The 21820-nt window shown below is 41.5% G+C and overlaps 2 protein-coding genes across 14 annotated transcripts in view; both read left to right on the top strand.

Annotated features, from left to right (window-relative positions):
- IQCH (IQ motif containing H) overlaps positions 1-14018 on the top strand; it is a 54918-nt gene extending 40900 nt beyond the window's left edge. For 10 of the 12 annotated variants that reach the window (XM_061446565.1, XM_061446563.1, XM_061446564.1 and 7 more), the window contains 5 exons: positions 5861-6028; positions 8437-8562; positions 9925-9986; positions 12250-12358; positions 13693-14018. In XM_061446565.1, coding sequence (XP_061302549.1) covers positions 5861-6028; positions 8437-8562; positions 9925-9986; positions 12250-12358; positions 13693-13794 — 567 coding nt within the window. In that variant the 3' untranslated portion in view covers positions 13795-14018. The remainder of the gene's footprint in view (positions 1-5860; positions 6029-8436; positions 8563-9924; positions 9987-12249; positions 12359-13692) is intronic. The other 2 variants (XM_061446573.1, XM_061446566.1) reach the window with 1 other exon arrangement.
- A 4058-nt stretch (positions 14019-18076) lies between these two features.
- On the top strand, positions 18077-20798 carry CUNH15orf61 (chromosome unknown C15orf61 homolog). 2 transcript variants are annotated; one of them, XM_061446561.1, is made up of 3 exons: positions 18077-18489; positions 20079-20234; positions 20319-20798. In XM_061446561.1, exons 1-2 carry the CDS (start codon positions 18159-18161, stop codon positions 20204-20206), a joined length of 459 nt encoding a protein of 152 aa, XP_061302545.1. In that variant the 5' UTR covers positions 18077-18158; the 3' UTR covers positions 20207-20234; positions 20319-20798. The 2 variants fall into 2 exon arrangements, with proteins under 2 accessions (XP_061302545.1, XP_061302544.1); XM_061446560.1 differs by having other exon boundaries at positions 20079-20798.
- Positions 20799-21820: the final 1022 nt, after the last annotated feature.

Here is a 21820-nt window from a genome sequence, read left to right as displayed (position 1 = left end):
GATGTAGAGGCAATTAATGATGCCATCTGTCTTGTGAGAGGGAGATTACACAAAACATTGTGTTCCTGAAAGCGCTATTTTTTTGGCAAACAAGAAATCCTATTAGACTCTCTCAGAACATTTGCTCCCTGATTTCAGAAGTGCCCACTTTAATGCAGTAGCTGAAAGGCTCAGATACAATTCCTGGAAGTACTTTTGTTATATTGCTGTGTTCCTTTGAAGGACTAGCAGCAAAGAGACTGTGTGGTGGATGAGAAACAATGTGTGTCTGTCAAACACACAAGTGGGTGAATGCAGAAATGAGAAAGTAATCTCCACCTGGGTCACTGCAGAGCTTTGTGCCTGTCACAGACACCACAATATCCCTACAGTGCAGTTCTACACTGACCAAAAGGTGGTAAGAGCAATGCTGTCCTCAGGCCTGGAGGAGCTGTGGATGATGTTATAACCTTTCAGATGTGAGGTACACTGTGTCATATTTCCACTGGGCTTTCTTGTGTTTCTGCTTGGTACCCAAGTGTCTCCCGGCTCCCTTTTCTTCATCCTCACAAAGGAGCCTCTCAGTCTGTCTGTGTGGAGTCTTAGCTGGCCAGCTTGCCACTGCTTCTACGTACAATGAGTAATTCAGAGACCTCTACAGATTGTACCATCTTCTGTCTACAAATAACTCTTCCTTAAATTATGATAGAACTGCAGAAGGTTGCAGTTTGCAACCAACAGCATCAGGGGTAGTGGCTGTAGGAGGATCTAACCCCATCTTATAGTCTCCACACCTGTCTGCCGTGTGGTCTGCTGCACACTGTACTTCCTTTCTTGCATTTTATTCTTGAGTCCATTTCTAACTCCAAGGCTAAAATGGATGTTGCAGTGCTGGGTTAGCTGAGGAGGGTGTAAGGCAGAGGCTGCTGCTGACAGCATCACTCTGCACTGTGCTCCCCATGGAGAGCGGCATGGGGCTGAGCATGGCAAAGGTACCACAGGAGTGTGCATCAGTGATGTGATTTGTGACCTGCACCCTGACAGCGAGCTTAGGGGCAGGGAAAGCTGGGACATGACACATGCTCTGTTTGCCATGGGAATCCGTTTCTGTCTCTGTTCTAAGCATCTGTGATTTGTTCCTGAGGGAAAGGGAGATGGAGACATGCTGTTTTCAATGTCTAGGGGGAAAAAGTGGACGAGGAGAATTAGGTGCATAATTTGGACTGAATTGCTTCTGATTCCCACTCTGTTTTCCAAGACCGATCTTTAAGAGCAAGGCCTTGACCCTCTGAAGTGAAGTCTTGAGCAGTATTGACTGTGTGCTGCTTAGATCCCAACTTGTCAAGGAGCTGCACCTAAATAAGTCCATTTAATTGAGTCCATTCCTTGAGCGCATAAACTTACATCCATAGATCTGTGGAGAGATAATTTGGAGAAGCGGGGTCATAAGTCACCTTTTTCATCAGTCTGAGAGCTTAACACAGCCTCTGCAGTACTGAGAGGCACTGGATTCAGTTATTCAGGATGCAGAGGAAAAGATGAGGCAGAACATGCAGAACTGCAGAGCTGGGAAGATTTAGGTGGGGTGTTCTCAGAGGGTTAGGGTCAGTTGTGGGGCCCTAAAATTTCAGTTTTGGGGCCAGCACTAGCCCATCCCAGCAGCTGCCACGAGATGGCAGCCGGATAAGATCCTGTCTGTGATCCCTGCCGAAACGATCAATTCTGATTTAAACTCCTAAAGGAAACTCACTTTCCAATGCCCAAGTTGCATTAGTATTCTACTAATTGACATTTTTAGTGTCATTCAACCTCTACTTTAAAAATAGCAGGTGTATTCTTTACAAGAACACATAGACACTACATATATATAAAACAGTTAAACTGGAGAAGTAAAAGCTATAATTTAGTAACTTTAAGAATTTGCTACTTCTTAAGCTTATGTTTTAAAGCTGAAGCATTTTTTATGGCAGTGGTAAAGATTTACACTACAGTTGTGACACTACAGAGATGTCTGTACCTTGAGGGCTCTTAAGATGTGCACACTGAAGGAAAGCACCTCCTGGCAGCCTATGCAGAAAGGAGCGATTCCAGACTTCATCGTGTTTCCTTGGACAAACAGGCAGGAAGTCCTACAGGATGTATATTTCTAGCTATCTTTTTTCCAGTGGTGGGATTCTGGAAAGGCCTCATCTGTGCTTTGCTTAGTTCATCCTAAAACCACTCTAAAAACTACCTAAAATATTAACTACTGCCTCTAATTTTTATTTTTTTTTTAAATCATATGTCATCATAAACCCCCAGATATGATTATCTTTGAACTTCCATTTGCTGTTTGAAAACCAGACATCAGTTCTACACGTCACAAGTGAGCTCTGTTCAGTTTCTGAACACAACTGTCCTGAAAAGTCCCCAAATGTCACATGAAAGCTCTTAGGTTATGCTCATTTTCGTCAATCCTATCAAGATGTGATATCTATGGTCATAAATACCTATGACTGCATACATGCGCTTTTTGTGTATCCTCAGAAAATGAGGATGGACTCAAGGAACAGATATTTGTTAATCTCTATGACTGCATCACTCTTTATCTTTACTTAAACTTGCCCTTTGCATAGGCCTCCTTCTAACAGCTCCTGATTTACTGGAGGAGATGATAATTCTCTGTTATTAACTGCCTGACCTGCACAGACATTGCTATATAGATTATGGAAACAGATTCGTAACATTAAACCAAATGAAACTCAAACCCACGCAACACCACAGCTCAGATTTTCAAGACATTCTAGATGCTTTTGACTCTCAATTTATATTACTTCAAAGGAAAATCCACTGCAATCTAATGGATGAGGTAAGAAGCAACCCCCTCTCCATTTGGGAATACATATCGATGTTTTACTGCGGAAAGGTGCCCACTGCCTACTTCCAGAGTAAGAGCACTACAGGCAGGTCCACAGCTGTCGTCTCCTCACAGTTCCACCAGCCAGGCTCACCTGTGCTGAACTTCCATCCTTGCTCAGAACTACCACAAATGTTGCCTACTACTATAATTTTGGGAAGAGCACTCATTGTATTCAGGAACTGGAATGGGACTTAGACATTGTTCCACTGAAGAATTCAGTCAAGTAGTTACTAATGATCCAGCCTGCATTTGAACTCATAAAATGGAAAAAATATTAAGTGAAAATGAAGTTAGAGTAATTTCCTAGGCCCTGTGTCTTTCCCATTTCTGGGAAAAGGGGATTTAAAGGGCATTTCTGGATTTCCATGTCAAAAGGGAATCCCCTGCTAGGATAAAGCTGGAATCTTATGCCATCTGATCCTTCTTCCTTTCTCCCCACAACAGGGATGTTCTGGGACACAGCCAGGGCAGAAAGGGACACAGCCACACTACAGCGTTCTCCAACAATCCCAAGCCAGGAAAAGAATCCTTGGGGGTGATCCCAGCTGGCACACAGGAATGACCATTTGGCTGCTTTCACTTGCAGTAGGGGTGGTTCAGCCTCAGGCCCAGAATGAAAGGAGGTGGACAGGTGGTTTCCAGCCACGTTTGCCTTCCTCCCCCCTGTGCTCACGGAAATCTGCACCTTCTCTTTAGAAAAAGCAAATAATATGATGACTTTATGTAGAGCATAACTGTGACTGAAGCTGAAGTAGGTGTTTAGAGATATCCTGTACCTTAAAGAGTTACGGGCTGGGGAGGGGATGAACACCTGCCTTCATTACATGGCAGGGCATCAGTCCACCTTGTACATCTGAGCCCTTGATTCTGAAGCCAATGGTGTGGAGGTCTTTGGTCTGAGATGATGAAGCCATGTCTGAAACAAGTTGAAGCACTGTGAAAGTGAACAGAAACTCCTTAAACTGGCATTTGTTTGGCCTTGTGATCTCTGGCATGAAAGTTGCTTTGTTAAGCAACTCCTCTTCCCTGTGTTATAGTCCCTTCCTTGGGCAGAGATGAGGCTGGAGCCATCCCCTGGTGCTGTGGGATCCAGGAATGATTCTGTATCTTCTGAGAGCAGTGGCTGGCAAGGTGCTGGCAAGGTGTTAGAGCCAGTTTGGCATGTTGGGGTTTGTTCAGATTCTGTGAAACTTGTCTCACAAGTAATTAATGGTCTTTTCTACATCTGAAATGAAAACAATATCACTTGCAGGTACTTCAGTTACTGACAACATGGGGTTTGTGGAGTAACTCTTGTAGAACACGCATGCTATCCCATGCTTGGCACAGCTTGTCTGAGTCTCTACCAGAGTGGGATGAATTTGTCTTAGGCTGATGGCTGTTTCTGTTTGCCAGGCTGCATTTCTGAATGCTTTATCTGCTGTTAAATGCTCAACCCATTCTCAGTGCTGCCAGAACATGGCTCATGTAGTTACCCAGTCACAGGGACATCTTTGCTTAACTAATGTGTTTTTTTCCACCTCAGCCATTGTATCTTCCAACTTCATTCACACTTGGCCTCCTTTATTCATGCATCAACAAAGCCTCCAGATAATGCTAATGTAGACTTTGAGGTTAGAGCAATGCAGATGTAATATCAAGGTCTGGATTAAGAGCCATCAGTTCACTTGGAGCTAGTGAACAGTTCTTGGGTATCCAAGACTTTCAAAAGTGCCTGGATCCTTCACGTGGCTCTGCCACCTCTTCCAGGGCATAACTGTAAGTGAGAATCTAAACTCCAACTCAAACAAGGTTCAAGACACCTTGGCTGTGACTGATTTGTCCATAATATTTATGGAAATTAATGTAAAGCTTCTAGAGTATGTACAGTTTATAATTATTCAGCTCATTGAAAAGGGCAGCACAGACTGGAGAAGTACAAATCGACAGGAAAGTTCCTTCCTGCCTTGCAGAAGTGATGATAAAGAATAAATTATTGAAGAAAATTAAGCACTGTAATTGGGGAACATTCCCCTATTACTAAGTAAAGGCAACCATTAGCATCTGATTTGCATTTTATACCATGCAGCAGGAAATATTTAAGTTGACAAATAGGATATTTAATACAGCAACAGATACTTGGCAGTTAGATATTAACAACTGTTACTGATGTGATTTATTCACCATTATAAAAAGGGCATTACTATGTGCATATAATTGTGAAATTAACTCCAGTTTACCAAGAGGCCTTGGCTGCTTGACCTTTTAATATCCTTCTAATGATGCCATTTACCATTCAGAGGCTTATTCAAGTCATTCACTGCTAGATTTGTTTTAAAGGGGTCCACTGTAGGGCGGACACTTGTGTGTGTTAACATTTCTCACTGGAGTAGTAGGCACAAGCATTTTTTAAGTGGGGAAAACTCATGGGGTTCATCCAAGATCAGGTTATTGGGAGCCTCACAGAAGCAATCCATGGCACTTCCTTCTGCTGCGCCCTCAGTATAGACTGGACTCATGGATCCTCTTTCAGGTTAAAACCATTCTCCCTTGTCCTGTCACTACATGCCCTTGTAAAAAGTCCCTCTCCAGATTTCTTGTAGACTCCCTATCTCAAAACACCTACCTGTAACTCCAAACTGGCTTTACTGAACACTTATTCTTCAGATGAAAAATGCAGGTGTGGTGTGTAGCATTTAGATAATTGCAACTTTACATGATGCAGAGTTCACAGCTGCTGAGCTCATCTATCTACTTTTACTCATCATTGCTAAAACCTGGGTAGCTAGCCTGGTTTTGGCTGGCATAGTTCATTTTCTGCCTAGTAGCTTATACAGTGCTGTGGTTTTGGGTTTAGGATGAGGCTAACACTGAGTAGTGCTTACCCTAGCCATGGACTTTTCATCTCCTCATGTCCCCAGCAATGGAGCTGGGGCCACAAGATGTTCTTTCACACAATTGCTCATTCTTTTATATTAATGCACCTGTCTGTGCTTGGACTAGGTGTGGGCAACAGACCTTGACCTTTGCTATAGTGACCAGCTGGCCTTGACTCAGCTCATGTTGTACGTGACAGATGGAAACCTGGATTGTACCTCCAGCCGCTTTGAAGTATCTCTTGGTTCAAAAAGAATGGAAAGCCAACGTATTGAGCACGAGGAGACAGAAACTGTGAGCAGCAATTTGGTTACAAATAAGATTATGAATGTAAACTACTAAAAAAGGTAAAATCTGTCCTAGATCACTACTCTAGAGGAGCTGAATCTGCTCCTTTCAGACTTTAAGCTGCTAATTTTAGATTTTTACAAGGTTAATACAGGATACCGACATGTCAGAAGTTAAAGGAGAGGTTCTGGATGCTTATGGGCACCTGATTATTCCTCCTTTGTATTCAGTAATACTGATTAGTGGTAGTAATTAAGTTCTACATATTTCAGATAGTTTTCAAGTTGTAAAAAATATGGTAGTTTACATGCTGCAAGAAAAAGGGAGGAGGTGAAAGCACTGCCCTGACTATAGGAGTAGGTTAAAAGCAGCTGAGATGAAAGCTGAGCCTTCAGCACGAGTGCTGATTTGAGATCAGAAACTGGAACCTAGAGTTGTGCCCCAGCTGTGTGAGATATGCACAAAACAGGGTAAAACAGTCAGGACAACACCTGCAGAAGGATTTGGTCCCCAAAATCCCTCTCAGCTCTCACGTGAGTTAAACCCAAATCTTGATTGGAACTGGATGGGCTTTAAGGTCCCTTCCAATCCAAACCATTCCAGGATTCTGTGGGAAGTCAGATAATAAAAAGTGTACGTGTATGTATATGTTCATGTCTATATACACACATAGATGCAAATCAGATGCCAATTTACACACGTTGACAGAAGATTCACAACTCCCTATTTTTTTCATGGAGGAGGAGGAGGAGGAATGCTAGCCCCATTCCTAAATGTCATGGTTCTGTAATTGAGAGGTTAATGAGCTCTTGATCTATTGTTCTTGTCAAGCAACCACTTTTAGTAGGAGAGAAGTAAATGAGATCTGATTAGTCCCAGTAGTACAAGTTTTAGAAAGGAAAAGTAATCAAGTGGCAACTTTTTTTAATTAAAATTCTGTCAGAATTAACATGAATTGTCACCATAGCCTTGATTTTTCTCCTTTCTGTCTTTCTGAGGGTTTTACCTCCTGAAGAGTTAACTACAAAAACACTCAGGAAAATATCTTGAGAAGAAACAAACAAACCAAGAGACAAATGCTTTTACAGCACATGATCTGTAATGAATGATTAAGTAAAACACTTTGTGTAAAATTATGATGTTAATAATGATTCTGTCCCTTTTAATTTATTAGATCTTCTCAGTGCTGGTAGGTTTGATTTTGATGAAATGGAGCAGCACCCGAGTTGCTGTGATGGTTTTATTTTTAGAAATGCTTCTTTGAAAGAACAAATTTCCTAAATACTGCTGCTACTGTAATTATGTACAAACCCAATCACTCATTATAGTTAGGATACATTATCTTCTAGACAGATGAGGCTAAATAAGCAACACATTAATAATTCATCCTGCAGTTCATTATGCATGTGTATGCATGCTTTGTAGCTGAAATAAGCACCTCATCAACCTGATGCCAACCCTTAAACAATAGTTCTGTGTTATTGCAGCCACAGCCGAGTTTACGCTTGTTAAACTGCTGCTTGGATTATTTTATCAAGCATTCATTTATTTGTGGTCCCCTACTGCAGAGAACAGATTTTGGAAGCTCCTTTTTTAAGTTAATGACTTGAGCAATGGGTGTTATTAATTCTCAGAATATTATAAACATGATTAATTTTCAGGCAGAGATGTATTAGATAAGGATTTCAACTATGTCAACTTAAATGAGTCAATGTCAAAACAAGTATCATTTTAGTAAAAAAATACTGTAAATTACACGCTTCAATGTGCAGTATCCCCCCTCTGAACAGTCCACTATTAAAAACAACATCACAGGAAAGCCTTGCTTTAGGGGAGCATCTCTGTTCTTTAGTCCTGAGCACTGAGGAGAGTTTAAACTCCAACGCAGTGCTGGTTTTCATCTATAGTATCAAGTCCCCTGGCATCAGCTCTGTAGCTCCTCAATGACTTGCTGGAAAAATTACACACTCTAATGCCAAGGGGGAATGCTCAGTCTTGGAAAATCCCAATTTCAAATACAACTCATTATCTGCTTTGGAATTTCTCCTATTGGAAGAGCTGGCTCCAGAACAATGTATGTTACCATAGGGCAGGGTGGATTCACTTAGAATGACTTCACAGGGCTCAGTTACTGATGAAGCTGTGGAAATATCAAAGTGTGGTTCATAAGGAATGATGGTGTAGACCTGCTCTAGAATGTCAGGTCTGACATATACTGTGAGGTGAGGACTGAATTTTGCTGCCTGGAAATGTCTGTGTTCAATAGACGCTGTGATGGACAGGAATTCCTCCCAAGGGAGTCTTACTTCACACTTACATGAGTTCACTGAGAAAAAAGCCATTTAAATAGTGAATTGTTGCTTTCTGATCTAAACTGGTATGAAAATAAAGAATCCTGTATGATTTTTCTCTAGCCTGCTCCAAGAAACAGCTGGTGCGCCGCAGCAAGCAGCCAACTGAAGCACTCCAGCCTTGCAGAAACCTACTATGGTGTTTTCCTCCAGACGTGTCAAGCTTGTGGGGTTGGATTTGACCTCCAGGTATGAGCAGAAAAGGTTAGAAAATGTGATACCCTGCAGGAATTGTGCGTGTAAAACCCTATATGGTGAAACCCGTCAGTACAGTGTAAAGATTAAGTGTTGTGTTTAGCATAATCTAATGTTTAAGTGTTCTGTTAAAAACACAGTGAGGTGATACTCTGCAGTTTTGTGAGGAGGGCTTGGTATAAATCAGAATTCGTTATTTTCAATTGGTTTTGTGATGCTAATTAATGAACTCTTGAATTGCATAAAAGGTCTTCAGCAGTTCCTGTGCTGATGACTCTAATCTTGCAACTTGCCCGTCAGCTTGCTTCAGCTGGAATGCGAGTCTTGAAGAACTAAGAATCCATCTGATGTAGCATAAGAGTGGAGCAGTGAAGGATGAAGAGGATGACAACATGTTTATGTTATACACTAGGGGGTGAGATGGGTTCTCTCTGCGAGACCACCAAAAGAATGCTGTGCAGATCTGCAGTCACCCAGAGCAGTGCTCAGGTTTTCCGAGGGCACTTGGCCATCATATGGCCCTTTCAGACACCTCTGTACCCAGGAGAAAAGATAAACCTTCAGAGGTCACGAGGTCAGGTAATAATGGGGAACAGAATGAGGAATGATGAGATGAAGATGCAGCCTGTGCTAGGGAAGGAAGTGCTTAAGGCTCTGAACGCAACTGTAAGAGAACGAAATGTAAAAGCATTTAGGAGATGTTACACCAGACAGATCAGAGGACAGATTTCAGATCCCAGAGCACAGGGCTTCACTGGGAAAGGCAGAGCTTGAAGTGTTTTCTCTAAATAAATCCTCCCCACGGATGAAACCTCACAGTGATACATGGTAACTTAGCACTAAATGCAGGTTTTGCTGCTCTCACCTGTATCAGGCCTGTGAAGAGCCAGAGCAGAAGGTTAATGCGAGTGCATGTCCCGTGTATATCTGAGATGAAACAGAAGTTCTAAGAACAGGAAAACGTAACCATATTCTGTATTTCAATGTAAGTGTCTTTTAGGGGTTAACCTGTCTCTTGATAAAAATAACTGTAAGGAAATAATTTTTAAGATACTTATGACCATCTCCTACTGCTTTGGAACAAAAGTATTTGGTACTGAATAGACTCTGCTGTATGTATTGTATTTATATAAACCTAATGTATTCTTTACAGTAAGAGCAATATAAAGGTAATGTATTCTCTACAATAAGTTAGAGCAATAATCTGCTTACACTGAGCATTAATCCATTATGCAGAATTCAAGCCTAGCCTTTCTTAGCTATGGGTATGTACTTACTGTCCCAGTATAATACATTTATTATCATTATAACTATTTAGGAATAATTAAAAAAACTTTTTGCCTTTTTATTTAACAGGAAAAACAGGGAACAGTTTTTATACTGTATGAAGATCAGCAGCGACAGAGACTGGGAATGATGTAAGTATACACAGCCAGTTCCATGGGGACATCTTGATGTGAAGGGAGCCCCACGGCAGCCTGGCCTCCGATGAAGGTTGGGAAGTAAACAGTCGGGACAGCACACACTCAAGTTCACTAACTGTCACCTCCTGTTCAGAAAAGCAGAATGACTTCTTCTAAGATTGGCCTTCTGAAAAGTTTTAAGGAGGCTTTCATTTTGGTAATAAAAAGAAAAGTACAGGAATGTGCTTAGATCAAAGCCTAACTGCTGCAGACTAAACAACACAGCAATTAGCTAGATGCACTGTCAGCTGCAATCTAGCTGTGAGGAGCAGAGGGATTAGTGCGGGCTTGCTTTTACAGGCAACATTATTAAAAACCTAACTACACGTGACACAGAGAAGGTTGGAGTTGAATGCCTTTTCTATATTGTTCTTCACAAGGTGATAAACAGCACTCAGGCAACAGCAGATCCCATAGTTTAGTAATTCTTTAGACATCTGAACCTCTCCCAAGAAGTCTTAAGATAGCATAACGCGCATGAATCTACTACACACTGATGGCAAACCTCTCAGAGAGAATTTACGTAAAGTTTAGTGCCAAAACAAGACGTAATGAATGCAAGGCTGCAAGCTCTGTTCTCAGTCTGTTCTGTATGTCTGGTGCTGGAGCTATTTCATTAATAACCTGGCTGAGAAAACAGTTTCCTCGAGTGCTGGATGTGACTGCAAGTATTTTGGAAGACAGGAATAGAATTCAGAATGATCTCAGCAAATTGAAGAGACAACATGAAAAACAGAAATACATTAAGGTGGAACCAGCTGCAAGAATTACACTGAGATAGCAGTAATGGATACAAGGAACAATCAGCTTTGAAGAAGAGGTTCTGTGAGTTACAGTGGTTCACTAACTGCCTGAGAGACCCGAGTTACAGTGGTTCACTAACTGCCTGAGAGACACCCTGTCATCATCTTATGGAAAAAGGGAAACAGAATAACCTGGAAGGCATGGGCAGTAATCCTTCCATTCTGCTCACAGTGGAGATGTTGAGTGTTCTAGAAAGCATGACTTACAAGGGCAAATTAAAGGGGCCTTGGAGAAGGAGGCAGAAGTGAGATCTGTTAACAATCCTTACATAAAAAGCCTCTGTGGGAAGGAAGAATCCCATCTCCATGTCTTGGGTAGTAGGACAAGAAATTAACCTCACTTGCAGCCAGGAAGATTCACGTTTAGCATTTCTGATAGTAAGGGAAGGGAAGAACTAATTACACTGTTCACTGTGGTCACCACTGACAGTGTTTAGTAACAGATTAGACAAACCTCTGTGAGGGTGCTACAAGTAGCATTGATCCTCCCCTGGAACAGGGAAGAGACTAAATGAATCCTGAAGATGGTTTCTGGGGCTACTATTGGTGCAGCCTGTACTGAGCTCCTTGTGGGTGAGGTGACTGCCAGTACACAAGCAAGTCAGCTTGGTTTAAAGCTTAGATGAGAGATGCTGCATCGTACCTGCATTTCTGCTAGCTACTCTGGAACAACGCATCAACAAAAGTACCTCCTGGATCACCATATTGACCTGGCAGTTAATATATTACCATAATACTCTCAAATATGTTTGCCACATGTTCTGATCCCAGATTTGTGTTCCCTCAGACTTCCAATGCAAATCTTCAGTTGAAAATACTTTGAAGACTATTTCAAGAACAACAGATCACTGAAATACCTGAAACATCCGTGTGAATTCTCATCCAATTTACTACATTGCAGATCTACTGTCATTTCCAGTCAGTAACTGAGGTGCACTCTTCCGCCGCATAGTATCTTGTTCCCAAGATCATATCTATTACATCTGTATGGACTACTGAGAAATCAAAGCCTCCAAAGCTACAACTAAAGAGATGCTGATAACTGCTGCAGTCTCTCTCAGATGCCTTTCACAAATTGTAGGCAAAAGAAACAGTTCTTATGAGCTAATCTCTGTGTTTACAGTATTCTTCTATCTCTGTCCTAACTCAACAGTAGCCTTTTACATGGAGTAGTTGAAACCTCACTGCTTACTTCTGCTAAGTTGATTAATAAAAATTATTTATTGCACAGATCCTTTCTGTTGACAAGTTAAAATGGAACCTCATCTTTCGTATCTCCCTGAAGATTGCCACCTTGTGAGATTGAAAATGCTCATTAAATTCCATCACCAGACAGGCACAAATGAGAGGGCGATTGTTTTTAAGCATGTGAGGGGAATCATTGGTAAACTCATTTGTTTGGATATCATTAACAGAACAATTGGAGAAGATCTCCAGGGGGTCCTCATGACCTTTGCTCGCAATCTCTTCATCATCCATCAAGAAATATCAGCACCTAATATGCAAGGCGAGACCAATTTTAAGGTGAGGTGTTAATTAACTAACGATCCTGGTTAATTTCTGTACAAGGGCTGAAAATACCTCATGCTGGATCATAAACAAGTGCTAAACCATTCCTTTTTTATCGTTAGCAGTATGTATTTTACACTGTCTAGGTCAAGATAGCAAGTCTCCCAAGGAACCTGTTAGTTAAATTTAAGTTTGAAACTTTTTCTTTGAAAAGAGACATACTTTAGTGTGAAATGATTTGTAATGTAATGCTCCTGACTGTCCTTTGTAAGAGACAGGGAGCTCTTGGTACTGCCTCAGACAGGTCTGTCACAATTGTCTGGTTTATTCTAGAGGGGCACCATCAAAGTAGGAATATTAAATTAAAAACAAACTTCTCAGTTTATAATAGCTCCTTATATTATTAACACGGATTTCTTTTAAGCAGGCAGCCACTGTGTGCTCCACCCATTAGTTCACATCCTTCACCTCACCACCATTTTCACAAGTCCATTTTGTTCCCAATTTCCCAGTGCTCTGAGGCTCCCGCAGTGCCTGTCCCTGTGTGCCAGCAGATGCCCTGTGGTGGGGTGGGGGGCATCAGGACAAAGCGTGGGGCTCCTCACTTTGGGAGCATTCCCCCTGGAGCACCCACCTTTACTCCAAAGCTCCTCAGTGACGACCTTACTGGCAAAAAGCAACCATAAAGCAGAAATGAATCCAAACCCCTGCCCTGAAACGCACACTTGTCACAATACAGCTTTTTAATTCCAGAGAATAGCTGAACTGTCCAGAGGGAGTTCTGCTAAACTCCATCATCTTTAACTTCAGAAAAACTCACCAAGATCCTGCCTGAAAACATTTTGTAGAAAGGGGAGCACCATGTTACAGACTTGTACCTTAACTTGCGTATTTTCTACCAGGTTCTTTCCCATGTTAACCCTGACTGTACTTTCCTCTGCCAAGTGGAGCATAAAGTGAAGGTTTAGAGAAGATATAATTAAATTTCAACATGTTACAGAATAAGCAAAGAAAACCTTTTTCCAATATGAGGGAGTGAAAAGCAACCACTGAACTACAAAAGGGAACTCTCCTTCATAGTGACTTAACGATTTCCATATGTGAAATAGAGAAACTGTTAGCTAATCAAAAGTAACAATTACAATGAATTGTATTTATTTACCTGAGATTTGTATGTATTTACTAATAATTCCCACAACTGTCCCCAGAGTAAATTTAATTGGTGGTGCATCATGTCTTGTGTAACACTGGTTACCTTTGCAGGGCAAGCGCTACCAGATGTGCATTTTGGCTGCTGGATTTCATTATAATGCCCATTAAACAATTTGTATTCCTTGAATCTGTTGCAGATGGCAATTCAAGATATCGAAGCAATTCTAGGAATTACAGCAGAAAACAAACTGAAATTGCAAGAGGAGCAACCTTCAGCAGCAGATGCTCTGAAAGAATAGTTAACGGGAAATGTTTAAGTGCCTTATTCTTTATGCTCCTGGAAATGCTTTTTCATCTGTAAGAACAGATTTGGTTTTCCTTCTGTACCAGCATGTGAGGGAATATTAATTGAGAGAACAGTTCTGATTTCTGAGTGTGGTGTTTAGAAGAATATCCCTGCTTTCACAAAAATAAACTGCTGAAAAGCAGAGGATCATGATAAACACCTCTGTTCATACTGTCATTACTGAAGTACAGTATCTGAATTTGAAATCTTATTAATAGGGGTCATGCTGTCTTTGTCACCAAATCATACAAAGAGATCATGCTCCACTGAAGAGTCCTGTAACCCTAAATTCTCTTTCAAGCCTACTTTATTCTAAAACACAGACTTCTAACATGAAAATAGGTCCAGTGTTGTTCTGCCTATACATACACTTAAATGCCATCGTAGCAGTAAGCCTTATAACCAAGATTCCTCTTTAGAACTGATTGTTCATATTCTCTGTCCACTATTTCTTTTGTTATCTACAGATTCTTGAAGCATTTTTTCATGTTCATTTTTCAAATTATCAGAAATACTAGTAATAGCACTAGTTAAACAGTGGAGTGTGAAGGGACTGTCCTGGGTTTAGCAGTAGCAGTCATTTTTTCTCCTCAGTAGCTGGTGCAGCACTGTGTTTTGACTCTCGGCCTGGGAACAGAGCTGATAAAAAATGACAGGGACCATACTTGTACTACGAATCCCAATGTACCATGACTTTACAGATCCATCTGTCCATCAGGTAGATCCTGTATTTCAGACGCTGGTGAGTTTTTTTTGTCATCATTTCTGTGCACTGTTATGTTAAAGGACTACAGGTACATTTGTAAAATCATCCACCACATCTCTCATATCCCAACAGACAACACTGTTAATTTTACTATGGAGAGTACATTTTATCCACTGGATGGATACTGCTGTCCAAGCACGTCAGCTATCTTTGAGATTACTTCCCAAAAAGCTCAGGCAAAACCAGTTTTTAAGACAAACAATGAATGTGACCAAGCAGATCAGCACCCAGGTTTGTCAGTGCCGAGGTCTTTGATCTGTTACCTTCATAAATAATCTTTCGTGTTAATGCTCTTCTGCTTTGATCGCAGAAGTAATTATTGCAGATGAGAATGCTTGCATAAATGCTGATCCCTGTTCCAGATAAAACTCCAAAAGTATTTTTGTTTAATTCTTGATTTTGTTCCTTTCTTACATGTAATCTCAATACAGTCTTGGGTTTAGGTATTCCAGCACCCACAGATTTTTCTAACAGGAGATTTAAACAGTGAATGAACTTCCTGGAAGTGTCTATTCTTTATGGTTAGAAATGAAAGTAACAGGTTATTTTGGGCTGTGGTATAGGTAATAATCTCTTGCTTGACAAGAAATAATGCACTAAAAAGGATAGTATATATGCTTATTAGATCTTCTAAAAGATAAGATATATTTATTCTCTGTTCTACTTTGAGGGGCTGCAGAAAAGTATGTTGAAGCATTTATAAAGCAGTCTCTCCTGTTTTACTGCTAAGCAGCTCTTTGTAGATAGATTCCTCACCCAGTCTCACGCCCAAGCTATGGAACTCCCCGGTTTGCTTAGCAGAAGCAACATCCTAGGGGACAAGGAAGCACGGGAGAGCTCAGGAGTACCAGCCTAGGAGGCAGCTAGTTTTGTAAGGGTTAAGGAAAATTAAGCCTTGATCTAAGCCAGAACAACATAAGGTCTGAGAGGCTCATTAGTTTACTGGCACTTAATAGACTGTAGTGTCCTAGGAGTAAACGAAACCTGCACTTCCTTATGTTTTGTTCTATTCTGACAAAAGAAAACTACCTGTTTTTGCAGGAAACAAGTGACCTGAAAGTTCCTGTGGTGAGAGAGATTTCTCAGTACGTGCAAAGTGTGAAATGTATTTTGAGGGGGAAAAAAAGTTTTTAATTACTATTAACACTTCTGAGTGTTGAGCTCATGGAAGGATTGCAACTGCTTTACAGTCTCTCACATTCAAGTGTCATGCTGGTGGTGCCAAAATTGTATTTTTTTTTAGCAATACAGCAGATATAAAATGAAATTACAATCTTTAAAAAAAAAAAGTTAGATATAGTCATGATTTCTTGCTCACACAACTGGATTATTTATTCCCGCTCACTAAAGGAGTAATAGGGTCCTTGAGCTGCAGTTTGAATTTCAGGGCATGATCTAGACTGGGAAGAAAACAGAGCAAGTGTGAAATGGAGAGAAAATATGGCCCAGGTATGGCTGCGCATCAGAAATTGCCCAAGAATAAAAAGGGGAGTGGGCATTAAGCCCAAGTTTCCATATTCAGAATGAGCACAGAGCAAAATAGTTCATCAGCACAACCACTTCCGGAGGTCTTCTGAAATACTCACCCTACCCATTTCCTGAAAGATCTCCAGTACCTCATTCAGAGGGATGGATCAGGAGAATTTTACCACCTTCCATCTAGGTTAAGGTAATAAATCTCTGGAATTTTAAGACTAACCTGGCACTCAGCATTTCACAGTAATTACCTAACATCACTGCAAAATGTCACAATAAAACATCAATCCCCATTTAACAAATCACCTAAGAGGTACTCCCCCTGACTATACACTGATCCTCTCCATTTCAGTTTAGACTACAGATTTTGTTACAGCAACCAGATACTAAAGATAAGGAACTACAATCATCAACAACCTTTATGAATGTAATTTAATATATCATCTCAACTGAAGAACAGCTAGACTGGTTTTTAGTTACATCACAAGAATATGCATTTCAGGAGACTATTTTGATGTAAAAATGATCAAACTCTACCAGAACGCAATGAACACAGAGGCCTGAACTGCGCAAACATTATTAAAAGAAGACATTTGGAAGAATGCTTTGTAATGCTTCCAACCTCATCTTTAGGATGTTTGGTCATGATTCTTGCATACTTTAAAAAGTATGCAATGTTTTGCTCTGCAGTTGTAAATACAGATGCTACTTCATTCCATTTGCTTGAAGTAGAGGTGTGAGGTTATGCTGCCACAGGCAACACAAAGTTAACAGCAAAGTATCTTGAAATAAATAAGTTAAGAATAAAAATAATTATCATATATCCACTTTATAGCAATATGTTTGTAAGAGGTAATTTTGACCATGAAATAAACAGCAGAATATTACTTCTAAAGTATGTTACCTCAGCACTTCACCACAGACGGTCTCAGTATCCAATTCCAAGTTTTCTATCCTCAGTTATTGTTGCCACTAATAAAGAAAGATATTAAAGTTAACTATATGCTCTATTAATTATAGGAAGGGGAATTTGAGTCAAATTTGTTACTGGCAGTGATTAATAATTACTGGTTCCATACACATGTAGTACACTGCAGTACATAAACACGGGACATTGTGGAGTAGTAACTGATTGATTAGCACATTCATACTACATAGCTCAATGGTTTAAGATTGCTGAGTTTGAGATACTGCTCACAATTATTAAAAGGAAAAAATCTGTTCCCATTTCTCTGTTTTTCTGTGCAGAATTTTGTACTTTTTCCCTCAAATGTAATGTTTAATGGTTCAGAAACCTGCTTTTTATTTAGAGAAAACATAGCATGGTTTGGGTTCAAAGGACCTTAAAGCTCCTCCAGCTCCAACCCCTGCCACGGGCAGGGACACCTTCCACTGGAGCAGCTTGCTCCAAGCTCCTGTGTAACCTGGCCTTGAGCACTGCCAGGGATGGGGCAGCCACAGCTTCTCTGGGCACCCTGTGCCAGCGCCTCAGCACCCTCACAGGAAGGAATACTGGGTATAACCTTAAAATATTTTGCTTCGAAAGAGTCTAACGCTTGCAAAGAACCATTTTTAACCTGGCAAATTCCACCAAGTAAAATTAATGCAGTTTAGCGTGGCTTTTATGCAGCGTATGTTAACCTGGTGGACGCTGTGGCCCCGCGGATGTGCCAGCGGCAAACGACCCGCAGACAAAACCATTTCTAATGCTATAACTGCCGGAATCAGGGGATATTTTAACTCGCTGTAACGAGACCTCACGTACCCTTCCCGCTGCTGATGCTCCCCTCGGGCTGTGCGGGGCAGGACGCACCGGGAGGCTCCGTTCAGCTTCGCGGGGCTGCCGGGCCCGCCTGAGGCAGCGCGTGCCTCACCTCAGCGCAGGGCCCGCCTGAGGCAGCGCGTGCCTCACCTCAGCGCAGGGCCCGCCCTCCCCTCACACCAGCCCCGCCGCCGCTGCCCCTTCCCGCCCTCCGGCGAGCCGGGCGCAGGCGCTGAGGTGGCGCACGCGCGCGGGCCGTGGCCGTGGGTGCTGCTGTGGTTAATGGCGGGGGGGGAGGCTCCAGCCCCGCGGGATGCTGGCGCTGAGGCGGCTGCACGAAGCGGTCGTGGGGCTGCTGCTGTGGCGGGGGGCGGCAGCGCCTCGTCCCGCCGCCTCGGAGGTGCTGAGCCAGCACCTGCGGCAGCGCGGCCTGCCCCACTGGACCTCGTACTGTGTCAAGTACAGCGCCGTCCGCAACGACCAGTTCGGCCTCTCCAACTTCAACTGGCGGGTGAACGGCGCCAACTACCACATTCTGCGCACCGGCTGCTTCCCCTTCATCAAGTACCACTGCTCCCGCGCCGCCCCGCAGGACCTGGCCATGCACAATGCCGCCTTCACCGCCCTCAAGGTCCTCAATGCCGGTAAGGCGCGGAGCGGCCCGGCCGCGACCGGCGGCCTCCCCTCAGCTTCCCCCGCCGGCTGAGGCGGGCGCAGGGGCGAGGCGCCTGAGGCGCGGGGCGGGAAGGGGTGAGGTAAAGCGGCGCTCGCTGGGGAGGGCCGGGGCCCTGCGGGGCGGCTCCGTTCCCCTGAGGTGAGGGATCCCCCCGCGACTGCCTCGACCTCCGGCCCCGCGGTCGCACCGGGCGGCGTGAGGAAACGGTGTAAATCAACACTCCTCGGGGGTTTTACCGAGTTCGCGTTTCGCTGTCCTGTTATTGAGGCGTCTGACATCATCGGGGATGGATAATTACCCAGATACAAATCTATGTTCTCTTACCGTGGATGAGATCCTCGCCTCTAAGCAAATACACGAGCGCCAGCTGAAGGGAAACTGTGTTTCTGAGAGAGTGCCTGAGCGAATCTTTGCACCTGACATCCAGCTTTCATGTGGGCCTGGACCCCTGAAGTGCTGAGCAATATAAAGGCTTATAAATAAAAATGTACTCTTAGTACATTATTAATATAAAAATAGCTATAGATAGTATTCAACACTTTACCTGTGCATACACTGCGTACTTAAATGCTAGCAGCGACAGTGGCATAATTAATTCTATGAGTTTTAATATTTCATTAAAAAATAAATTTTCATTCACTTTAAAAGTTTTTAGTGGCTTTTTTCTAAAATATGCCCACTAATCATAATTTTCTGATCTTTACAGACTTAGTGAGAAGACCACAAAGATTGTTTTATTAATAACAGCTTTAAATCTGATTTTATTTTCCCTTCCACACAGACGTTTTATCTGCCCCATCTTTCCTACAGTTACCCTGAGTGTTTCGTAGTTAAATGATTGGTGAACATGTGAAAAGTCACCTCTTTCACCTGAGAATCTAGCTTGAGCACTTGAGTAACTTTAAGCACATTAAATTCAGTGTTTCTGTGCTTTCTGAATTCGGGGCCTAAATCCATCTGTGTTTTTTCCCCCTATATTAAGTAAAATATTGTTGTCTGTAACAGATGGGTGACTTGACAGTGCTAAAAAAATGGTACTTTTTATATATAGGCCTTCCTACTCATTCCAGTTTTGTTGGTAGTGTTAACTACTGAATTGATTTTCCCAAGAGCAGCTTCATGTTGATCATGTGAAGTTGCTGCCTATTTTCCTTCGTATCTCTGCTTTCACACATGAGAAAGCCTGAACTGGTTAACTGAGTGGCTGTCCAGAGAGTTTGGGTTTTAGTATTTCCATATATATTTTTTGTAATCAGTAGAAATCAGGCTATATACATGACCATGTTCCGCTTATGTCATGCTGCTGTCCTCCCACTTTCTTTTTCTATTAATTTCTGTGAATTGCTGCTTTTCTTAAGCTACTTCCTGATTCTTTTACGCTTAAAGAGTATTATGTACTGCTAGCTGCTTGTAAACATTTCAGTAAAAGCAAAATGTGGATAAGGCAGCTTTTGGAGGAATACTTTCTAATTTCATTTTGGAATCATCAACCCTATTAATTGGTGGGTTTAATTTTCCTGGCTTCTCTGTATGTAATGTGTTTTTGTCTTTTCTTAGGCATCCCGACTTTACTGTATGGAATTGGCTCCTGGCTCTTTGTCAGTGTCACAGAGACTGTTCATACAAGTCATGGCCCAGTTACTATTTATTTTCTAAATAAAGAAGATGAAGGCGCAATGTACTGAAATCACACCTTCAAGTACCTGTCCTCTGGTGGGTTTCTGTGTTAGAGCTGCTACAAATATCTGTTCCCTTTGACTAAAGACAACTGAAGGCAACTGTTTGTTTTTTTTACAGTGGATTTCTTGACTTAACATCCTGCCTTCAGGAAGCTGCATGGACTTCTTGGTCAGAAGAGATTTATTTTTGCAGAGGTTAGTAAAGCTGAAAAAGTAGAAGCCTTGGTAGAAGAATTAATATTTCTAAGGGTGTTAGAATTTATGGAAGTCAATGACTAGTGCTGCTGAACAAATTGTGCTAATTTAAAGCAATACACCTACCAACTTAGAGAACTGAAATGTAGCATGTGGGAAGGAAACTGTGAATACATTAGGCCTTTTCAGAATTACTCTGAAAAGATGAAGCTGCTCAGGTTTAGACTCTTGACTGGATGTTTCATGATGCATTAATTGTCATAGCTGCAAGTGTCTGGATGAAACCATTGCACTTACTAGTCACAGTTGCCTGGAAGACTCTGGAAAATTACCACCCAAAGAAGTTACAAATGGCTGTATCATACTTCTTCAAGTAATATTTAAATAAAATATCTAAAATATGGTTTATGTTTGTATCTTTTGCAATTCTTGAACTCCAGATATCTGCTTTTTCTGTTGTTGCTTTATATACTTTATATATATGTTTATTTTATATGTATATGCTTTATATATATTTATTGTTACTTCTTTATAGGTAAGGAACAGACCCTAAGTAATCTAGAAGATTGACCTCTGTGGTAATTTACAAAGTGCTATTTTTCATTAATAAAGGAGAATCAGAAGAGTTCTGCCCTTGTTTTTTCAGTGCAGAATAGCTGATTTCTCCAGCTGTAACTGAGCACAGCTGTAACATGCACATATGATAACGGGATGACTTACATTCAGATGGAACCAAAGAAAAAGCTTTTAGGGAACTGTTTGGATGGTGGAAATATGGAATTATTGGATAGTAAGTTCAAACAATGGAAACACCTGTACAGGGTGTATTACAGGATTATGTCTAGCTTTAGTGCCAGTGAAAACTGCTGTCTGTTCCAACTCCCACATCTGGTGACATAAGTTGATTATTCAGTTGTCATAAGTAGGAAGATAAATGTAAAATGGGTGGGTACTGGGGGTGGAGAGGAATCCACATTCCTAAATAAATTATCATCAAGCTACAGCTACAGTATAATTTCATTTAAACACTTTTTTACTTAATTCTAGATAATGGAATTGTTTGCCACTTAATGAAGCAATACATGTGGTTTTTCTAAAGCAACACTAAATAACATTTTAATCATAGAAGTGCTGGCACTCTTCTGTTTCATTCTGGAGCATACTCTTGACATGAGGTAAATGGGTCTTAAAGCTGAAGAGATGGTATCACAAGAAGCCTTGTTAATAATAAAAATTAGTGTTAGTATCTTTCTAGAACTGATTTTCTCTGTATTGGATGAAGTTAAATAACTGCAGCTCATAAGTTACAGTCAGATATTATCATTCATTGCCACGGACCTGGTCAATACTTCGCTGTAAAGGTTTAGTCTCTATGCAGGGTTGATAAAATGGTTTTTAATTACTAGACTATAAATACCACTCTTC

This window comes from Pezoporus flaviventris, unplaced genomic scaffold, assembly GCF_033815535.1.
Source record: "Pezoporus flaviventris isolate CSIRO_AGI_PZ_B2104156 unplaced genomic scaffold, CSIRO_AGI_Pfla_v1 ptg000006l, whole genome shotgun sequence".
Classification (NCBI taxonomy): domain Eukaryota; kingdom Metazoa; phylum Chordata; class Aves; order Psittaciformes; family Psittacidae; genus Pezoporus; species Pezoporus flaviventris.
The sequence above is the reverse complement of the archived record's forward strand: the minus strand, read 5'-3'. Positions and strand labels throughout refer to the sequence as shown.

What these genes read in the sequence shown, in the direction of transcription:
- CUNH15orf61 (XM_061446561.1), top strand. Translation starts at nt 18,159, where the DNA reads ATGCTGGCGCTGAGGCGGCTGCACGAAGCGGTCGTGGGGCTGCTGCTG. An exon ending in CCTCAAGGTCCTCAATGCCG is followed by an intron (nt 18,490 to 20,078) that starts GTAAGGCGCGGA and finishes GTCTTTTCTTAG; the next exon opens with GCATCCCGACTTTACTGTAT.